This window comes from Peromyscus leucopus, chromosome 20, assembly GCF_004664715.2.
Source record: "Peromyscus leucopus breed LL Stock chromosome 20, UCI_PerLeu_2.1, whole genome shotgun sequence".
In the NCBI taxonomy this organism is placed as follows: Eukaryota; Metazoa; Chordata; class Mammalia; order Rodentia; family Cricetidae; genus Peromyscus; species Peromyscus leucopus.
Window position 1 is genome coordinate 42560082 of NC_051080.1, and position 19263 is coordinate 42579344.

At 37.8% G+C, this 19263-nt stretch overlaps 1 protein-coding gene across 3 annotated transcripts in view; it reads right to left on the bottom strand.

Moving 5' to 3' along the window:
• Positions 1-19263, bottom strand: part of Stk3 (serine/threonine kinase 3) — a 255299-nt gene that overhangs the window by 192744 nt on the left and 43292 nt on the right. The window contains exon 5 of one of the 3 annotated variants that reach the window (XM_028884472.2): positions 3589-3637. The exons of the other annotated variants lie outside the window; for them this stretch is intronic. Within the exon in view, the coding sequence (XP_028740305.1) occupies positions 3589-3637 (49 nt within the window). The remainder of the gene's footprint in view (positions 1-3588; positions 3638-19263) is intronic. 3 annotated transcript variants of the gene reach the window in all.

The following is a 19263-nucleotide window of genomic DNA, read 5'->3' on the forward strand; positions in this document are numbered from 1 at the left end:
TGAAAGAAACTGAAAAACGGCAGAGCAGGTTTTCATTCCACGTCATCCCACCCAAAAAAGACAAGATCCAAGTATAAAGTATCCAAAGTTTAAGCAATAAAAAAGTTATAGGGTTATTCTAGAAAAACACAAACCTTTCTCTCAGCACAGAGTACATATATTAGAAAACATAACTAGAATATTTTAACTATTATTACATATAAGAGGGCAGAAAGAGTTTGTCTTTCATGAAATCTGGGCTGCACATGTCTGGCAAAGAAAAAAAGATTAATACTATCTCGAAGTCAACTAGTGATCTAAAAATGAAAGCTTTCTCTATTATACCACATGTAAATACACATATACATGCTGCTTATAATCCCTTGATTCTCAAAGAAAAGTGACAGTATACTGTGAAAATGATCAGTAGGCAGACATTTAAAAATCTTTTCCCATATGAAAAAAGAGATCACAAAACAACAAAAAAGCACTTAATACATAAGAAGTTGTAGATCCAGTATGAACTGTATCTATTTCACAAAGAGAAAGCATGTAGCAAATGACTAGAAAGATAAACATGAATTAAACTAGTAACACACGGGCAGATAGAAAACCCCAGAAAAGCACATTATGGAATACAAGTCCACATATATCAAAAGACATCTATTATCAGAAATAATATAACAGGGAGGCAAATTAAATCATAATAAGAATTTGGTATGCTTTAAAGAAAAAACTTGTTTAAAGAAGCCCGTAATTAATAGCATGGTAATTAAACATGGTAAATAGATTTTAAATGCTATAAATCTAGTGTTCAAATCAAAGCTGCTATGAACAATACACTAATTCTAAGGCTAGTAGGATCTTTGGACATCTGAATAGCCAGTGCCTGATTTTACTGAAGAAACTCTTACTGTGCCTAAAATGTAACAGTAATTCAAAAGACTGATGGTGAGTGCTAGAACTCTGTCCTTAGGTCTGTAGTTCTCTGCACATCTCTACCACAACCTATCTGATGGGTAAATTCATGACATGAAGATACTCCCTCCAATCTGCAGGAGATAATACGATGGTGGCAATACCAACACATACAAGAAGGCTCTGTGTGCCAGGTGCTGCTCTGACAATTCATCCACTTGGGTGTTCTCTTTAAAACACTCAATGAAGTAAAGTAGTCTTAAGTCACTCCGTGCAGATGAAGAAACTAAGTCACAAAGAAACTGAAACACTTCCCCATGCTCACAGTAAGTACATAGCATACACATGATTTCAACCTAGGAATTCTGGTCCAGATTCCATGGTTTTGACAACTATAGGTCAGACCTATAAGACAGGTATTTTCTGTCTCCAAAACCTACTTTTACTTCTCTTTGACTCCACTTTTCTTGTGGAAAAAGGATTAAAAACAGTTTTTGTAGCTGTCGAATCTTCTTAGGACAATTTAACACTACAACATGATGGGAACTACTCAGAAGAGCACCTGGCACATTACAAGCACTGCGTGTGCTGTTTTCACAATATCCACCGAAGGACGAGTGCCAGCGTCGTGACCGGCAGAGCTCACCACGCAGGACAGCCATAATACAGCAGCCTCTGTCACTCTAAAGACATGATGATCAAAGAAAACTGGACTTCCCAATTGTTTCCTTTACAAAATAACAAATCTATCACAAGCCTCCAGAGAAAATATACATATCACACTGAATTCTAAACTCTTCAGTCTTGAATTTCCTCTCCACCAGCCTCATTCCCCTAAACCAGACTACTATCACAGAAACAGTTCATCCTGGTAAAGACAGATTCTAAAATGTTCTCTAATAGAACAAAATAAATGTTACCTGTGTTTAGAGACAGATAATTTACCTGGTAATTATCATCTGTACAGACAAATTTCTTTTTTGGTTTTGTTTTTCGAGACAGGGTTTCTCTGTGTAACAGATCTGGCAGTCCTGGAACTTGATCTGCAGAACTTCAAACTCAGAGAGATCTGCCTGCCTCTGCCTCCCAAGTTCTGGGATTAAAGGGATGTGCCACCACCACCCAGTGACAAATTTCAAATAGAGGACAGCTAAGTTATGAAGACTGAAAGCCCCACAGGGATCACTGATCCAAGAACTAGTGATCTTCACCATATCAATCTGGTTCTCCTTTTCTGTGTTAACAACTTTTGCACAGACTCGATCGTGTACTTCTAATAAGATTTCTCAAAGGCTGAGAAGAACTGCTAGAAGGACCCTAGCATGCGTATGTAGCTCAACTGTAATAGATTAACAGAGTTCTCTGCAAAGTGCTTGGGGTTAACATCAGTTGCTGCTCTTCCAGAGGACCTGGAACCCACTTGGTAGTTAACAACCATTTGTAACTCCAGTTCCAAAAGAACCAACTCTCTCTTCTGGTCTGCACAGGTACTCACATGGTATACCACACACATACATATAGGCAAAACATTCATATAACAAAATAAATGGATCTTTTTTAATGATATTCACTTAATGTTTCCTGAGGATAAAAGTAGATAGAATAGGCATATCACAACTGAGGTGGAGATAGAATAACACAGACTCTATACAAAACCAAACCTGAAGGTATTTATTTAGCTGTTCATCTCACCTCTAAGACTCCATAAATTGAGCATGGAAGAAATAAAGACAAAGAATGGGAACCAAGGCAGAGGAAGAGAAAGGAACAAGAAAGGAGGGGCGAGGGCAATGGAGGGGAAGAGAAGGAAGAAGGTGAGAGGAAGGGAGGGGGATGAAGAGGAGGATAGAGGGATGGATGAAGGGAGGATGATTCAGAAAACAAAAAATTACTTGAAAAAAGAAAATGATTCTCACAGCAATGTGAAAAGCATTTGCATGCATGTATCAGCATCACTATGCTATGGGAATGGAATAATAAAAATAAATTCTTGCAAACTACAATCTAACTGCTGAGTACACAGTTAATTAATAGAGTCAGAACATAAAGTACAATAAACCATCACTCTCACTTCCTTCTAACAAAGGCAAGTGATAAAAAGAGGCAAATATCTTCTAGGTGTGTGCATATATCTATATATAGATATATACATGGAGATACATATCAATTTCATACATCTATCAATTGGTTTAAACACAAATCATCATCAAATGAAGAAAACAGGAAAAATTATCAAAGAAACTTTTTCCAAAGGTGAAGAAACACAGTGTTCATGCTGAAAGAATTTACTGTACCCTGAGCATAACTACTAAAAAGGATTTAAATTAAGCCTACTTATATTCTTATCATATACTTTGTTCGTGTGAAATATCAGAAACATAAGGAAAAAGAAACAAAAGCCCCAAAACTTCCAGGGGAAGTGAGACTCACCAATAAGTAAGGCACTGACAGACACCACATTACATTAGCAATACCAGATTCTAGAAGATAATGGGATGAAGTCCCACAATTTTAAGAGAAAAATATCTTTTATTTAAAATTTACATAGGCTAACCACCAACCAAATTAAAGATAGTTTCAGATATGCGAGAACTCAAATAATGAACTTCTTATTGCATAAAGAAGACATTTTGGTTAAAAAAAAAAAGCAAGGGGAAAACAGGAAATATGTAAGAAAATGATGGCACTGACCCAGGAATCCAGGGGGAAGGAAGCCCAAGGTTGCAGCTGAACCGCAGACCTAAAAGGCAACGAGTCTACATTAGAACAGGAAGTCAAGAAGCTCCAAGAAAGACTCCTCAAGAAAGTACCCACACATTTTGAGAAACAGATACAGTGAGGAGCAAACGGAAGACTTTGGAAAACCACAAAGATGGCACGCACAGCTTTGGTCACCATGGGAAAAGAAGCAGGAAAATCTCCATCAAAAACAGAGGTAACAGTAACAGAGATCATCAAGTATATGGCAATGATCCTAAAGAACTGATAAGAAAGGAAAATCCATCTAAACCAGATGCTGAGACCATTCTCCTTAGGTGAGCTAGGGGCTACACCGGCCTTTAGAGACAGAAACAGAATTTTAATACCCTTATTTCCTTTCCAAGGCTACTGTCTACCCCCCTCATCTGATCCATTCATTCTTTAAGTCTCCAATTCTTTAAGTATTTACTGAGCATCCTACTTGCTAAGTATTGTTCAGAAGCTAGAGATAAAGCGACCAAAATAAGCCACAAAGTGAGTGCTGTGGAATGGACTGAATGATTTATTCTCTTGAAAATCTGCTAAGCAACTGTTTTTCTCTGAACTATATCAGGCTAAACATTTCTCCCTTTCTGTTTTTTAAGAACACTTAACTCTTTACAGAACTGCTCTTATCATTAGATTTATTACCATCTAAGATGTAAAGAATATAAAAACATTTATTAGTATCATTTACACTTCCAGTGAGGTGTACTAGCCTCTACCAATAAATGTGTTCAAAGCATTCCATTTAATTGACAGACTTGCAAAGTACCATAAAACATTATTAATAACTTAACAGATGAGGAAGAAGCTGAATTCCTTTCCAGTTAGTTATCTTCCCAGGTCATCAATCTAGTTCATAAAAAAATTAAAACTTAAATTCATCATGTTAATGGTCTCCAATCATTATATATATATGTATATATATGTATATATCCACGTATATATACATATATACACGTATATATACATATATACACGTATATATACATATATACACGTATATATACATACACACACACACACACACACACACACACACACACACACACACACACACGGTTGAATGAAAATAAGTAGCCAAAACAAAAATGAGCTTAAAGCAGAGAGAATAACCATGGGAAACTTCTTAGAATGTTTCCAAGCACAGGATAAACCTCTAAGATACAGCCTTTCTTCCACATATCAATGCACAGCTTCATAATCACATATGGATCATCTTGAAAACCTCTAATCCAAACTGTAACTCATCTTTAAAAAGCTTCAATTTCACAGCAATATATAATGTTTAAGATGCATAAATGTTTAGAGATGCTAAATGGCACTTGATATAACTGGTTATTTTTAAATTCCTTCGAAAGGAACTTTCTAATATTAATTACATAAATATGTTAAATTACTGTTTAAATGAAAAATTAATAATAATAATAATAATGCTTACATTAAGTTGCACTTACAACAACAGAACACAGCTCTTATTTGTGAGGTAAAGGAGGTCTAGATTAAAGCTTTCAAGGTAGACATTTTTTAACAAATTTTTTAGCAAAGAGTTAAACCCAAAAATACTACATAACTTCCACAACAGTCAGAGAACCAATACAACACACCCTGGTGTTTCACATATACCAAAGTTAATAGCATGACACATTTTTCACATTTTTGGTGGACTTTCTTTGATATATAGTCATATTTAATAATTTCCATTATTATACCAAAATGCAACATCCATGCAAATTACAATCTATCCTTATAACATCAAATAGATGAGTAGCTATTTTATATTCACAGGAGGAAGTCAATTAATCTTGTCAACTCAATAAACATTTATTAAAGACTTTCTGGATGTGAGTATCTCTTCTAGGGACTTCAAATATTTCCTAGAGAAATATATTAAAATTCCTGGGGAAGGCATCCATAACTACTCTTCTCCCAAACATGAAAAGAGACTAAATAAATGTGATTTCCAAGTATATGACAAAATAGCTGGGCTAACTAGAGAGAAGAGTCACCAAACTAAAAGACAGTATGAAAATACTGAGCAAAATTTTTTTAAAAAAATCCATTACTAAATAAGTGTGATGTGTTTACAAAGCCAACCTCAAAATTCTGGAATTTAAGTCATATGTACAAATTTCCCCCCCCCCATAATTACAAACTAAAGGATTCAAATAACACTGAGCAGTGACTTCAGTAATGCCACAGAATCAGGCAAAAAGTGTCACCCACTAGAACACAGGAGTGTCACTCTAACCCGAGTTCTGGCTGTCACTACTGCTGTGGGATGTCCTGTATGCTGTGAATATGTGTTGCTATGATTGATTGATAAATAAAATGCTAACTGGCCAGTAGCCAGGCAGGAAGGATAGTGTAGGTGGAAAGAAGGAATGCTGGGAAGGAGAGAAGAGAATGCTGGGAAGTGGAAGGCTGAGTCAGGAGACGCTGCCAGACGCCATGAGGAGAAGCATGATGTAAGGTACTGGTAAGCCATGAGCCACGTGGCAACTTACAGATTAATAGAAATGGGTTAATTTAAGCTATAAGAACAGATAGCAAGAGCCTGCCATGGCCGTACAGTTTATAAGTGATATAAGTCTCTGTGTGTTTACTTGGGCGACGCGACTGGGAAAGATTTGTCCCGAATGCCAGCAGGCCAGGACACAGGAAAACTTCAGCTACACACTACCATTAACTTCCAGGCACACTCACTGCCATCTGGTGACTCTGGCCTGCTTTGTGTCAAGATCAACACTAAACTGATAACTCCCACCTTACAACTCACCCCCAATTATAATCACAGGGAGACACCTAATTAGCACCAAGCTTCATCCTATCCTTTGATCTTTTCTTGTATATTTCCCAAAGAAAAAGTGCAAGTCAAGTTTTGCAGACTCTTGTTAATATCTATGCTCACAATCGGATAACTCCTAATTTTTAAAAAAGGTATTTCAAGCAAACTGTCAAACATGTCGTGCAAACTGATCAGGATGGCCAAGAAGAACAACGAAGGCAAAGGATGGCACACAGAGAGGAAGTTAGACACACTCAGCTTGCCTACTAGTCAGAACAGGCACACGACAGTCAGGCTGCAACAGCTGTCATCCACTGTTCTCCTTCAAGAACTATGCTGACACAGCAGGTCTCAACCTGTGGGGTGCAACCCCTTTGGGGGTCACACATCAGATATCCTGCATATCAGGTATTACATTACAATTCATAACAGTAAGTAGCAAAATAACAATTATGAAGTAGCAACGAAAATAGTTTTATGGTTGGGTCAGCACCACACGAGGTGTAGCTGAAGGGTCGGAGCAGCAGGAGGTTGAGAACCACTGCTCTAGAAGATCCGATCCAGTTAATCAATGGGTTGCTGTGTAGGTACAAACTGCTTAAGAAAAAAGGTCATTTTCAAGTAAAGTATCATGTTCTGTTGCCGTTTGGTTGATTGGATGTTGACAGTCCTGCTATGTAGCTCAGAATTCTCCTGCCTCAGCTTCCTGCACATGGTTGAACTATAAGAATAAGAAAAGATAGAGTTTTAAGCTAGGAATTTGTGGACAAAAAGTATGCAAATTCACCAAGCCAGGAATTTGGGGAGACAAGGTAACAGAAGACACCAAATGGCTGAAGATGAGTTCATTCTCAGCCCCCAACCTGCTCTTATTTACAGGGCAGTATTCCATGGCGTATGACTGAACAGCACAGGTTGTAAAACAGGAGGGAGGAAGATATAAACGGTGCTTATTCCACAGACCAGATAAACACAAACTTAAACGTTTCTTAGAAGGCATGTAACCTAAGTTAGGTTTGCTTTTTCTTGTGGTTTTATTTTCAGACTTTCAAAGAAATGCTTGATCAAATTTTTAAATCAATAACTTCAATTCCAAAACTAAGCACAATGCCAGGAAGCACATTAGAGCCTCCCAAGTCACTGCTGGACAAACAAGCAACAACAAAAACCACAAGCTCTACTGTCAACTTGCTAAACAATCGCTTAGTTCTAATCTCTTTTTTAAAGAAAAAAGTATTGTTTTGAGAAGCTCACCCATGAATATGTGTTTACACCATTTCCACCCACCCCTCTCCAACTCCTCCTGTGTCCCTCCCCCACTCTCTCAAATTCTCAAATTCATGACCTCTTCTTCTATTAATTATTACTGTTACACATTTACATGTTTCTTCTTTATACTAGACTTGCTATCTGTGAAGTCAGTCCAGGTGAAGAAACTTCTAATAGAGGGGCTTACCTAAAAATTCCTGAGTAAGACTACTATTAAAATGGCTGTAATTTTTAGTACGAAACAATCAAGTGAACATCGTTTAAATCAGAATACACCAAAGCTGTGTAAGAGCACTCATCTGTGAGTCACATGAGCACCAATATGACCTGCTTCTCAACACATACTTTACTGTTTTTATTCACACTTCTAAGATAATCACAGAAATAGCAAATTCAATGAACATGCATTGAATTTTAGTTCTCAGATTAGTTTTCAGATTTATAAAGCTTAAGCTGTAATGAAGTTTTATATCCACATGTTATATATTAATTCATTTTTGTGAATATAAACATAGGAAAAGCCATTTCAAAGGCATAACAGACAAACATGCATGACAGGGCCGACTGAATAAACCAGTATCTATGAAATACACACTCACAGCAAATCCAAGGCTTTCTTGGGTCAAGATTAAAACTTTTAAAATTATTTAACAGATTGAGAGAAAAAGGCCAGAGGGATGGCTCAACAGTGAAGAGCACTGGCTGCTCTTGCAGAGGACCTGGATCCAGTTCTCAGCACCCATGCTGCTGCTCACAACCTTCTCTAACTATAGTCTCAGGGGATCTGACATCACCTTCTGACCTCTTCACACATAGTATACATACATACACGCAGGCAAATACTCATATACATGTTGTGGGAATTCATTCTGTTCAGCCAATGACCTTTGGGCTATCTGGCCCAATGGGCGTGGCCCTTTCTGGGTATGTGACCAGTTAAAACTGAGCAAGGAGCATGCTGGCTGGCTCTCACTTGGGTAATCGGAGACCAGTGAGTTGGTTCCCTTCACCCCTGGCACATCGGAGGACAATGGCAGCGGTTTACTTTGTTCTGTATCTGGGAGTGTATTATCCCCATTTGATAACTTAATAGATTCTTGATATCTTTAACAGACTCTCATGGGATCCCATAACAAGTGGCACCCAACGTGAACTCAGCCTGATGGCCCATGGCTAGTCCGCTGTAGCCTCAGTCCCCCTCACGCCTACCCTGAGAGCGAGCGCCTGTCCGCCCTGAGCCCCCGAGAGCCCGTATGCCAGGCAAGCAGCCCCGACTGGCTCTGCTAGGCGAGCACAGGTGCTGAAGCATGTGTCCAGCCCCAATCCACCCCACAGCCTTCGGAGCGCCCACCTTCCATGCAGAATAGCTCGCTAGTGTCAGCACCTGCCCCGCCCACGGAGGCTGTGGAAAAGCTGCCTACCCCGCCCTGCAGTTGGTCTGTGCTCCCAGCTCGGCTAAGCCTGCACGGATGGTTTACATCCCTGCTCCTAATTTGGAACAGCACCTCTAGCAGGCTGACTTAGGGCATCCATGTCACCCCGAACCCTCAGCCCAGGTCCATCCTGTGTATGTGCTCCACAGCCGGCCCATGCAGTCCAGCTCTGCTTGAGCCTGCCATTTTCACATGCCCCCTCCCTCATATAGATTCTGCCCCGCTTCAGCACGGGGTCAGAGGCTAAGAATTTTCCGCTGCTTTCTCTAACCAAATCCGTCCAGTGTAGTTCCTGTTAAGTTTTGCTTAGAACTCACAGGTCAGTCGACTTTGGGAGCGCCAAGCCAGAGCCAGGCTACAGTGTCCCAGAACTTGCTCTGGTGTCATACCTGGGACACCTGCTGGCCAAACATCGTTATTACAACCTAAAATCCTTGCACAAACCAGCCATCCAAATCTGCCTGGTTAATTAAGAGCTTTACACCTAGGGAAATCTTCTAAGCATTTTAGCTGAGGTAAATTACCTGATAACTTTAAACTTTAAACTGATAAATAAACATTAGGGGTTGGGGATTTAGCTCAGTGGTAGAGCGCTTGCCTAGCAAGCACAAGGCCCTGGGTTCGGTCCTCAGCTCCGGAAAATTAAAAAAAAAAAAAAACTGATAAACAATTAAATAAGTAAATAAGCTGTTTTTGTTTTGTTTTGTTTTACAAATTTGTAAACTTCTTCCAAGTCAATGGCAGGTAACACCACAATGCAGGGAATTAGACACCTGCTTATTTCTGTTATGGATGGCATGCTAGAAGAGATAAACAACCTAGTTGGGATATACACATTTTTAGCTATAATTGCTATTAGTCTGGCAATTCATATCATATCCTTTAAAAATGGTTCAATAACAGTGCCGAAGATGAGAAATTGACTGAAATGAAGCAGACTTTGCAAAGTGGTAATGAGAAACGAGCAGGCAACACCCACTCCGTGGAGGATGGCTAAGATAACTGGCAGACGGAACATTGGTCTGGAAGGTAATAAGCATGCCATACAGACAATCTCTAAGGATGACACAGTAGCCTTGGTGAATACGATAAAATCTTTGGAATTATATATGAATCATGAGAACAAGAAACTGACTGATTTAATGAAGGCTTTGGAAGCGTTCACTGTTCAGGAGGTTGAGACCTACAGAAGGCAGTTACAAATAGATTTTAAGCCTTAGAAGAACTTGTTAAAACTGGTCAAAAGAGCATTAAGGCACAGACGAAATAAGATAGAGGGGAATTAACCACACCCGTATCTTACAGAGTTAGAGGTGAGCTACTAGGGTGGTCAGCACACCTGCTATGATTTATCTTGTTACTATTTGTGAAAGGCCAGCAAATAACAATTATCCCAAAGGATATGCAGATTGCAAATGGAAATCTACATATATGAGAGATTTAAAAGATTAGGAAGCAAGAGTTTCCTATGGTATGCATTCAGCATATATGAAGCAGATGCTGAATATGTGGTTCTCTAGGAATAGAATCACTCCAAATGACTAGAATCAATTAGTCTCTGTACTATTAGAATATGGTCCTCAGGTACAATGGAAAAGCTCATTGAAAGAAGAAGCTAAGGCCCTTGAACAACAAGGTAAGATCAGAGGTTTTGAGATTTCCCAAAATCAAATTCTTGGAGAGGGCCATTATGCTGATGTAAATAATCAGGCTACCTTTGATGAGTATACCTTGTTCCTAGGCTGTATGGCAGCCTTGAATGCTTGGGATCAAAATTAAGAATCAGGAAAAGAACTGAGCCATTTACTAAAGTCATACAAGGCTCAAAAGAACCCTTCACTGACTTTTTCCAAAGACTGACTAAAGCTGTAAATAATATAATATCAGATCAAGAAGTTAGATGAGTACTAGTTGAATCTTTGGCTTTTGAAAATGCTAATTTAGAATGCAAAAAGATAATTGCACCCTTAAAGGTCAGATTGACACCATAGAAGAATGAATCCAACATACAGTCAATATTGAGTCTCATAATTATAGTGATGAGGCTTGGATAGGAGAGATGATTTACAAAGGCCTGAAGAGACATCAAAGTGTCAAATGTTTTAATTGTGGTAAACAAGGCCATCTAAAGAGAAATTGTATCCAAGGCATTCCTAGAAATAATGTTTCTTCTAGGAATGATCAAAACAGAAGGCCCCAACCTGGATTATGTAGATGAGGCAAAGGCCGACACTGAACCAGTGAATGCTGGTCAACAACAGACAAACAAGGCAATCTTTTATCATCCTTGGGGGAGCTTTTCACAGGTCCCCAAGTCGATTGTGGTCCAGTCATTCCCAGTCACTGTGGAGGAAACTCCTCCCCAGAACAATTAGAGAATCCAGTGCCTATTGTAAAAACCATACTGCTCTGGATGATAGAATAGCTTTGGGAGATGAATCAAAAATTCCAGGGGGAACCATAAAATGAATACTTTGGCAATTTCTATAAATGATCATACCAAAGCTAAGAGTACAAATAAGTAACATTACAATTGAGGGCTTGCTGGACATAGGGGTGGATGTGACTATAATTACACCAGAATCATGGCATCCAAATTGGCCTCTCCAGGAGGTAGATATGTTCAGTTCTTGGGGATTGGAACCCTATCTCAGGTAAAACGAAGCATGAGATGGCTTCAATACATAGGGCTAGAAAGGCAGAGAGGAAAGTTGAGGCCATAGTGGCTAATAGAGCAGTGAATCTATAGGGTCGTGATCTGTTACAGCAATGGAATACCCAGATTATTAATATTCCTCCAATCTCAGAAGCGGATCATAAACCAATTCATGTTTCTGGGAAGAATATTATAAGTAGTCACTGAACATTCAGTTTGTACAAAAGCAGGGCACAACAACTGCTGATCTCTCCAAGGTACCAACAGCCTCACCTTTAAAATGGTTAAAAGATAAACCTGTCTGTGTTGGGCAGTAGCCTATGACCTCAGAGGAACTGCAGGCCTTAGAACAGCTGGTTCAGGAGCAACTAAATGCTTGATCTATTCAAGAATCTACCAGCCTTTGGAATTCTCCTCTATTTGTTATTAAAAAGAAATCTGGGAAACAAAGAATGCTGATAGATATAAGAGCCATAAGTAAAGTAATTCAGCTGATGGGCTCTCTATAGTCTGGAATACCTTTGCCTTCTATGTTATCTATAGAATAGCCTATTACAGTTATTGACTTAAAAAGATTTTTTATGGTGATATTTTATTTGTACTGAAATGTGATTTTATTTGTATGTTAATAAATAAAGTTGCCTGGGGGTAAGAGCTATTAGCAAACCATAGCAGAAACTGGGCGGTGGTGGTGCACGCCTTTTATCCCAGCACTTGGTAGGCAGAGCTAGGTAGATCTCTGTGTGGTCAAGGATATAGCCAGCATGGAGACACATGCCTTTAATCTCAATACCAACCATAGAAGACCTGGAGGTCTGTACAGACCGGCAGTGACGAGGCAGTAATGTGGTTGGGTTTACAACCAATGAGAAGGCGGAACAGAAAGTCTATATAAAGACAAACACACAGGAAGTAAGTCTCTTGGCTGAAGAGGATAGCTGCAGAAGTGAAGGGTAAGGCTCTTAGCTCTGACCTCTTGGGCTTTCATCTTTGCATTGGCTCTGTGTTTCTTATTTAATAAGACGGTTGGTTACATCTACAATTTTTTTCTTCACTATACCTTTACAAGAAAGGATAAAGAAAAATTTGCCTTCACAGTGTCTACTTAAGAGATATCAAAGGAAGGTTCTCCCACAGGGAATGTTAAATAGCCCCACCCTGTGCCAATACTTTGTGCAAAGACAGTTGTAAATAATTCATTTACAATTTCCACAATCTATAATTTACCATAAATGAATCATATTTTATTAGCTGATTCAAAGGTAGATACTTTAGAAAAAATGTTCAAGGAAATAAAGTTTTGCCTCACTGGGGATTACAAACTGCTCCTGAAAAAATACAAAGAGGAGATTCTATGAATTACTTAGAATATAAATAAAAATAGGTCTACAAAAAATTTAACCTAAAAATGTACAAATCAGAAGAAATCAATTTTGGACTCTTAATGAGTTTCAAAAATTGCTAGGTGACATTTTTCAATTTACAGTCCACTACTGAGATAAAAACTGATTGAGTAATTTGTTCAAAACCCTGGATGGTGACAAGTACTTAAAATAGTCCAAGAGAATTAGCTACTGAAGCTAAGAGAAAATTGGCTTTGGTGGAAAAGAAATTACAGGAGGCACATGTGGATTGTGCAGATCTAGAGCTTAACTACATTCTGATCACATTACCCTCTATGTATTCCCCTACAGGGCTTTTATTGTGGAGGGAAGATACTATATTGGAAGGGATATTTCTATCACATAAACAGAGTAACAAATTAAAGACATTGTGGGAAAGATTTCTGATTTGATTTTCAAAGGAAAATTAAGACTTCATCAATTGACAGGAAAGGACCCAGCAGAAATCATAGTACCTTTAACTAATGAGGAAATGTCCTCTTTATGGACAGAAAATGAATATTGGCAAAGAGCCTGCAGTAATTTTGGGGGTGATATTACAACAGTTATCCCAAAAGCAAGAGACTTAAATTCACAAAAAAAAAAAAAAAACAGTTGGGTACTTCCTCACATTATATGGAGAACACCAATCTCTGGAGTCTCTACATTCTATACTGATGTAAATAAATCAGGAAAGGCAGGACATAAATCAGGAGATTTAAGTAAAATGGCTCAAAGCCCTTATGATTCTGTACAAAGTCAGAATTGTATGCCATTCTTATGGTACTAATGGACGTTACAGAACCTCTCAATATAGCTACTGATTCTCAAAATGCTGCAAGAGTTGTTTTATATATTAAAACCACTGAGTTTATTCCTGGTAAAACAGAATTAACTTTGTTATTTATACAACTGCAGGAAACAGTCAGAAATAGGAATCGTCTCATTCATATATATATATTTTACACATCAGACCCATTCCTTATAGGTCTGCCAGGCCCTCTAGCACAAGGTAATCATGAAATTGATCAGTTATTAATAAGAAATGTGCTGGAGGCCTCAGAATTTCATAAAAAAGAAAATACCACGTCAATAGCAAAAATTTGAAAAAGGATTTTTCCATCACTTGGCAACAAGCCAAGGAAACTGAAAAAAGTCCTACTTGTTCCTTCTATAACCAAACTCCATTACCTGCAAGAAGTAACTCTAAAGGTATACAAAGAAATGAAATTTGGCAAATGGATGTGTTTCATTTTGCAGAATTTGGAAAATTAAAATACACCATACAATAGATACATTTTGCAGGGTTCAATGGGCACTTGCTCTGAGTTCTGAAAAGGCTGATTCTGCAATTACACACCTATTAGAAGTCATGGCCATCATGGGTACACCTGTACAAATTAAGACTGACAATGCTCCAGCACAAATGTCTAGTAAAATGAAACAGTTTTTTGCATATTATAATATAAAGCATATTAACTAAGACCCCCAGAGATAAATTACATAATGCATTATTAACCTTGAATTTTCTTAACGCTAATGAGAAAAGGAACAACAGCAGCAGAAAAACATTGGATAATAGAAAAAAACTACTGAGTGAAATTAACCTGTTTACTTCAAAGATGTGTTGACCTCAGAATGAAAACCATGCTACATTAGAGAAGGGGTTTCGCTTTTGTTTCCATGGGAGAAGAAAAGCTATGGATACCATCAAAATTAATTATAGGTTCTATTTGAACAGGAAAGGCCTCTTAATAAGGAGAAGAGATAGCTCATCCACCAATGTGACAATTCTACAAGTCTTTACAGGAAAACAGAAATACCCATTTTCAAGAAGTCAAAAGACCTTGGACATTTAGATGTCTAAGGAAGAAGGAAAAGCTATTCAGAAAAAAAACTATCAAGCAAAGAAAAATCTGACTAATGGTACCAATATTATCTACAGTGTAAAATCTCACTACCTAAACATTAATATCTCTTTACTTCTCAGAAAACTTATAGTCCCAACTCAATTAAAAATTACAGCTGGCTTTAGAGTTGGAGCATGGCTTTCTCCTTTTCTAAATCCAAGCATATTGTTAAAAGACAAATTTAGAGTTTCTGTCTCATATCAGAAGAGCCACCTGGTGTGGGACAGAAGAAAACCAAAATATAGGGACTATTGTTGTTATAAATCTCTTTCTCCTCATACTTCTTTTTGATTCTTTAGAACCTTTCTTTAGATATATTACTATCTTAAAATTTACACTTTCTGTCTCGATATTAATAATGTTTAAGTTTTCCACAGGGAACAAAAATTTTCCAAACAGATATCACTCTGAAGTCTCCAGAAGGAAGATGGGGCCCCACAACAACAATTCTACCTGGTTCATGATGATGCCACTGAACCGTTAAACATCACTTAAAGATCAGCTTTGGACAGCAAACTGCTCAGGACAGTTCCAAGGTGGCTAGCTGAGATGGTCCACCATTGTACACCTCTAGCCAGAACTTCAGGTAAGCTTTACTTTACTCTGAGACTGGCTACAACTGTTACAGCTAGTCCTCACGAGACTTAACCATTGTTCTAGTTTTGTACAGGATCCCACAGAGATACCATCGCCCCCAAACAGCAGGAAACAATTCTAAGAAAATGACACCCCCTCTCCCAACAGGTTTTTGTTTTCTCATAGTTTTCAATAATCGTCATCTGCTAGGAGTTGGTTATAAGCTGTTATAGGGTTGGGGGCAGAAGAATAAAGTTAGATCAGGAATCTCATTTGGAATAGAAAAAAGGGGGATAGGTAGGATAGGAAATAAAGTAGATTATTGTACCCACTTGTAAACTAAATTAACAACTATCAGTTTTACATAATTTGCATTAGTATGGATTCTTGTATATTAATACAAACATAAAATTATTTTTGTATTCCTGTTTAAAATTATTTGTATACTGATACAAATTCAAAACCATATTTGTCATATTGTACATATGTTCCTACTTCTGTTTAAAATATTTCTGCATATTGATACAAATGTAAAATTTTATTTGTCATACTGTATGTATGTTCTACTTCTGTTTAGGATATTTTGTATATTGATACAAATTAAGGTTTTTTTCATATTGCACTATACATTTCTATGTCTGATTAAGATATTTTTGTATATTATCAAATTTGAGGTCATTGTCCTTATACTGTACATCTGTTTAAAGATTGTTTATTTTTATAATGTGAAGCTTTAGTCTTTAAGCTACATAAATTATTAAGAATTACAAGTTGATAGTCATCCATGCTTGTCAAACTTATAGCCATGTTAGGTTTTGTAGATATATTTATATATATTTCTATCAGATATTCAGATATATTTCAGATGGATAGGTAATCTTCAAACACTTCAAAGATCCAGAGAATATGACATTTAAATGTTTAGTAACTTAGAATTCTGTTGACAGGAGACATGGTTGCTTCTGGCAGCACTGATCTACTCCCGACAAGATGATGGGCATCGAAGACACTCCATATGGAGTTTTCTTCTTGGCAAAAATGGCCTGTTGAGCAAAGAACTGCCCTTGCCTCAACTGCTGACAGTAAGCATGTTGTCTAATCCAGACAAGTAGGACACAAGGAAAAGCAACTGCTGAACATTGCCAAGACAGAATAGTACAATTTTTCAAATTTTCCTGCTTCTGAAAGAGGTCTGTTAGATATTCTAGGTCTGTAGCCAATAGTGGATGCCCCAACGTTGCAGAGAAACATTGGGTGACTGTTGAAGCAGCCAACTGTCTCTGTCATTTCTTGTATTTTTCAGAAGTTGCTTGTTTGCACTTCCCGTTTACTCAGATAATGTTATTTTCCATCTTAGGTCTTTGATGGGGTTAAAGACTAGATAGTTGCAGTTAGAATCCTCTCATATTTTAGCTAAGAGCATATCAGGTTCAAGATTTAGATTTTTCAGGATAGGACAGCTATTGGAGTAATCTCTGTAACTTGCCAATTACCTTGGGCCTGGATATTTAGTATGTGTTTCTTGCTTGATGTTCTTGTTGATTGTAATTCCATTTTTGTTTATGCTATTGTCCTTTCTTTATTCTGAACTATACTTGACAATTGTTCTTATTGTATATAGCTATGTGTTAGAACCCATTTATTTAGACAAAATAGGGGAAGTGTTATGGAAATTCATTCCGTTCAGCCAATGACCTTTTGGTTATCTGGCCTGATGGGCATGGCCCTCTCTGGGTATGTGACCAGTTAAAACTGAGGAGGGGGTGCGCTGGCTCTCTCTTGGGTAATCAGAGACCGGACAGTTGGTTCCCTTTACCCCTGGACAGAACGGAGGACAATGACTGCAGTTTACTTTGTTCTGTATCCATGAGTGTATTATCCCCATTTGATATCTTAATAAATTCTTGTTCATCTTTAACAGACTCTCATGGGATCACATAACATGTGTGTATACATTTTATATACATATATATGTATATAAAAATATGTATATAACAAAATGTTATATATATATGTGTGTGTGTGTGTGTGTATAAAATGTATGATGAAAACAAAAATACATACAATAAAATTTTTTTAAAAAAGAAAAGATTAAAAAAAGAAGGACTAGTGCTTTGGACAAGAACCAATACAAAGAATCAAACAGGACCTTATTAGTTCAATTACAAGAAGGGTATCTGGTAGAAAGTAAATAAACAAATAATTGGTGAAAATCAAGCAACAGGCTCAATGATAGAACAAATGCAAAGTGGAGTGAGTATGCAATCATGAATAATAATAATATGCAAAGATTATTATGTAACCAACAAAAAAGTAGAAGCAGAAAAAAAGCACCATTCATGACAGTGGGGGACAGAGATGGCAAAGCCCCTAGAAACAAAGCAGTTTAAAATGTACAGGTTTTTTCAAAACAGCCTAGAAGGGCATTGAAAGACATGAGCAGAGAAGTTATTCTTCTGAGAACTGACTATAAAGACATTCTATAACTATGAATAGTGAAATGTCAATTGACCCAAATTATAAGTTAAATACAATTCCAAATATAAAAACATCAAGACCTTTTGTGGAACTTGACAACTTCTCTTAACACCATGTGGGAGATCAAGGGGAAAGAAGAGAATTAAGGGAAATTGTATCCCCAGTATCAAGTGTGCCACAGATTTAAAAGTTTGTTTTTACTACAAAAATAGTCTAGTCTATAGATTAACTAGAACAGAGAGACTGACTACTGAGCCACGCGAATTCGGTTTTGGCAGAGTAGGTTTAGTAGTCAAATGGAAAGGATACGTATTTGTCTCATGAGAAATAGATTTCTACACAAGAAAAAAAAATGGATCCCTTCCCCAAATGACACACAGAATGAACAGCAGCTAAGTTAGAGGCTGCTAGCGCAAACCCGGAGGAGCCAGTAGGAAAGGGCTCTGCTGTGCCAACAATGTGCCAGATGCTCCACAGCATTCAGCTACTGAAAGAGCTAACCACCTGGACAAGGAGGCTGTGTGTGACCAGGACAAGGCTGTGTGTGACCAGGACAAGGCTGTGTGTGACCAGTCAAGTAGAGAAGTGTAGTTGTTAAAGTTACTGTTGCTGTTTTACTCTTTTGGCTCTTTGGGGGCCCCACCACCCAACACCCAAATAAACACATGGAGACTTATTATTACTTATAAATGCCCAGCCTTAACTTAGCTTATTTCTAGTCAGCTTTTCTTAATTATCCAGTCTACCTTTTGCCTCTGGGCTTCTATCTTTATCCTGTATACCTTTCTGCACTTCTTACTCCATGGCTTGCTGTGTGGCTGGGTGCCTGGCACTTGGAGTCCTCCCCTCCTCCTCTCACTCCTAGATCCTTTCTTCTCAGATTTCTCCTCCTATTTTATCCTCTTTGCCTGACAGCTCCCCCTACCCTTACTCCTGCCTTGCTATTGGCGGTTCAGCTCTTTATTAGACCAATCAAGTGTTTTAGACAGGTAAAGTAACACAGCTTCACAGAGTTAAACAAATGCAACATAAAAGAATGTAACATCTTTGCATCATTAAAGCAAATGCTCCACAGCATAAACAATAAACAAATATAACACATCTTAAAATGATATTCTATGACACAGAAGCA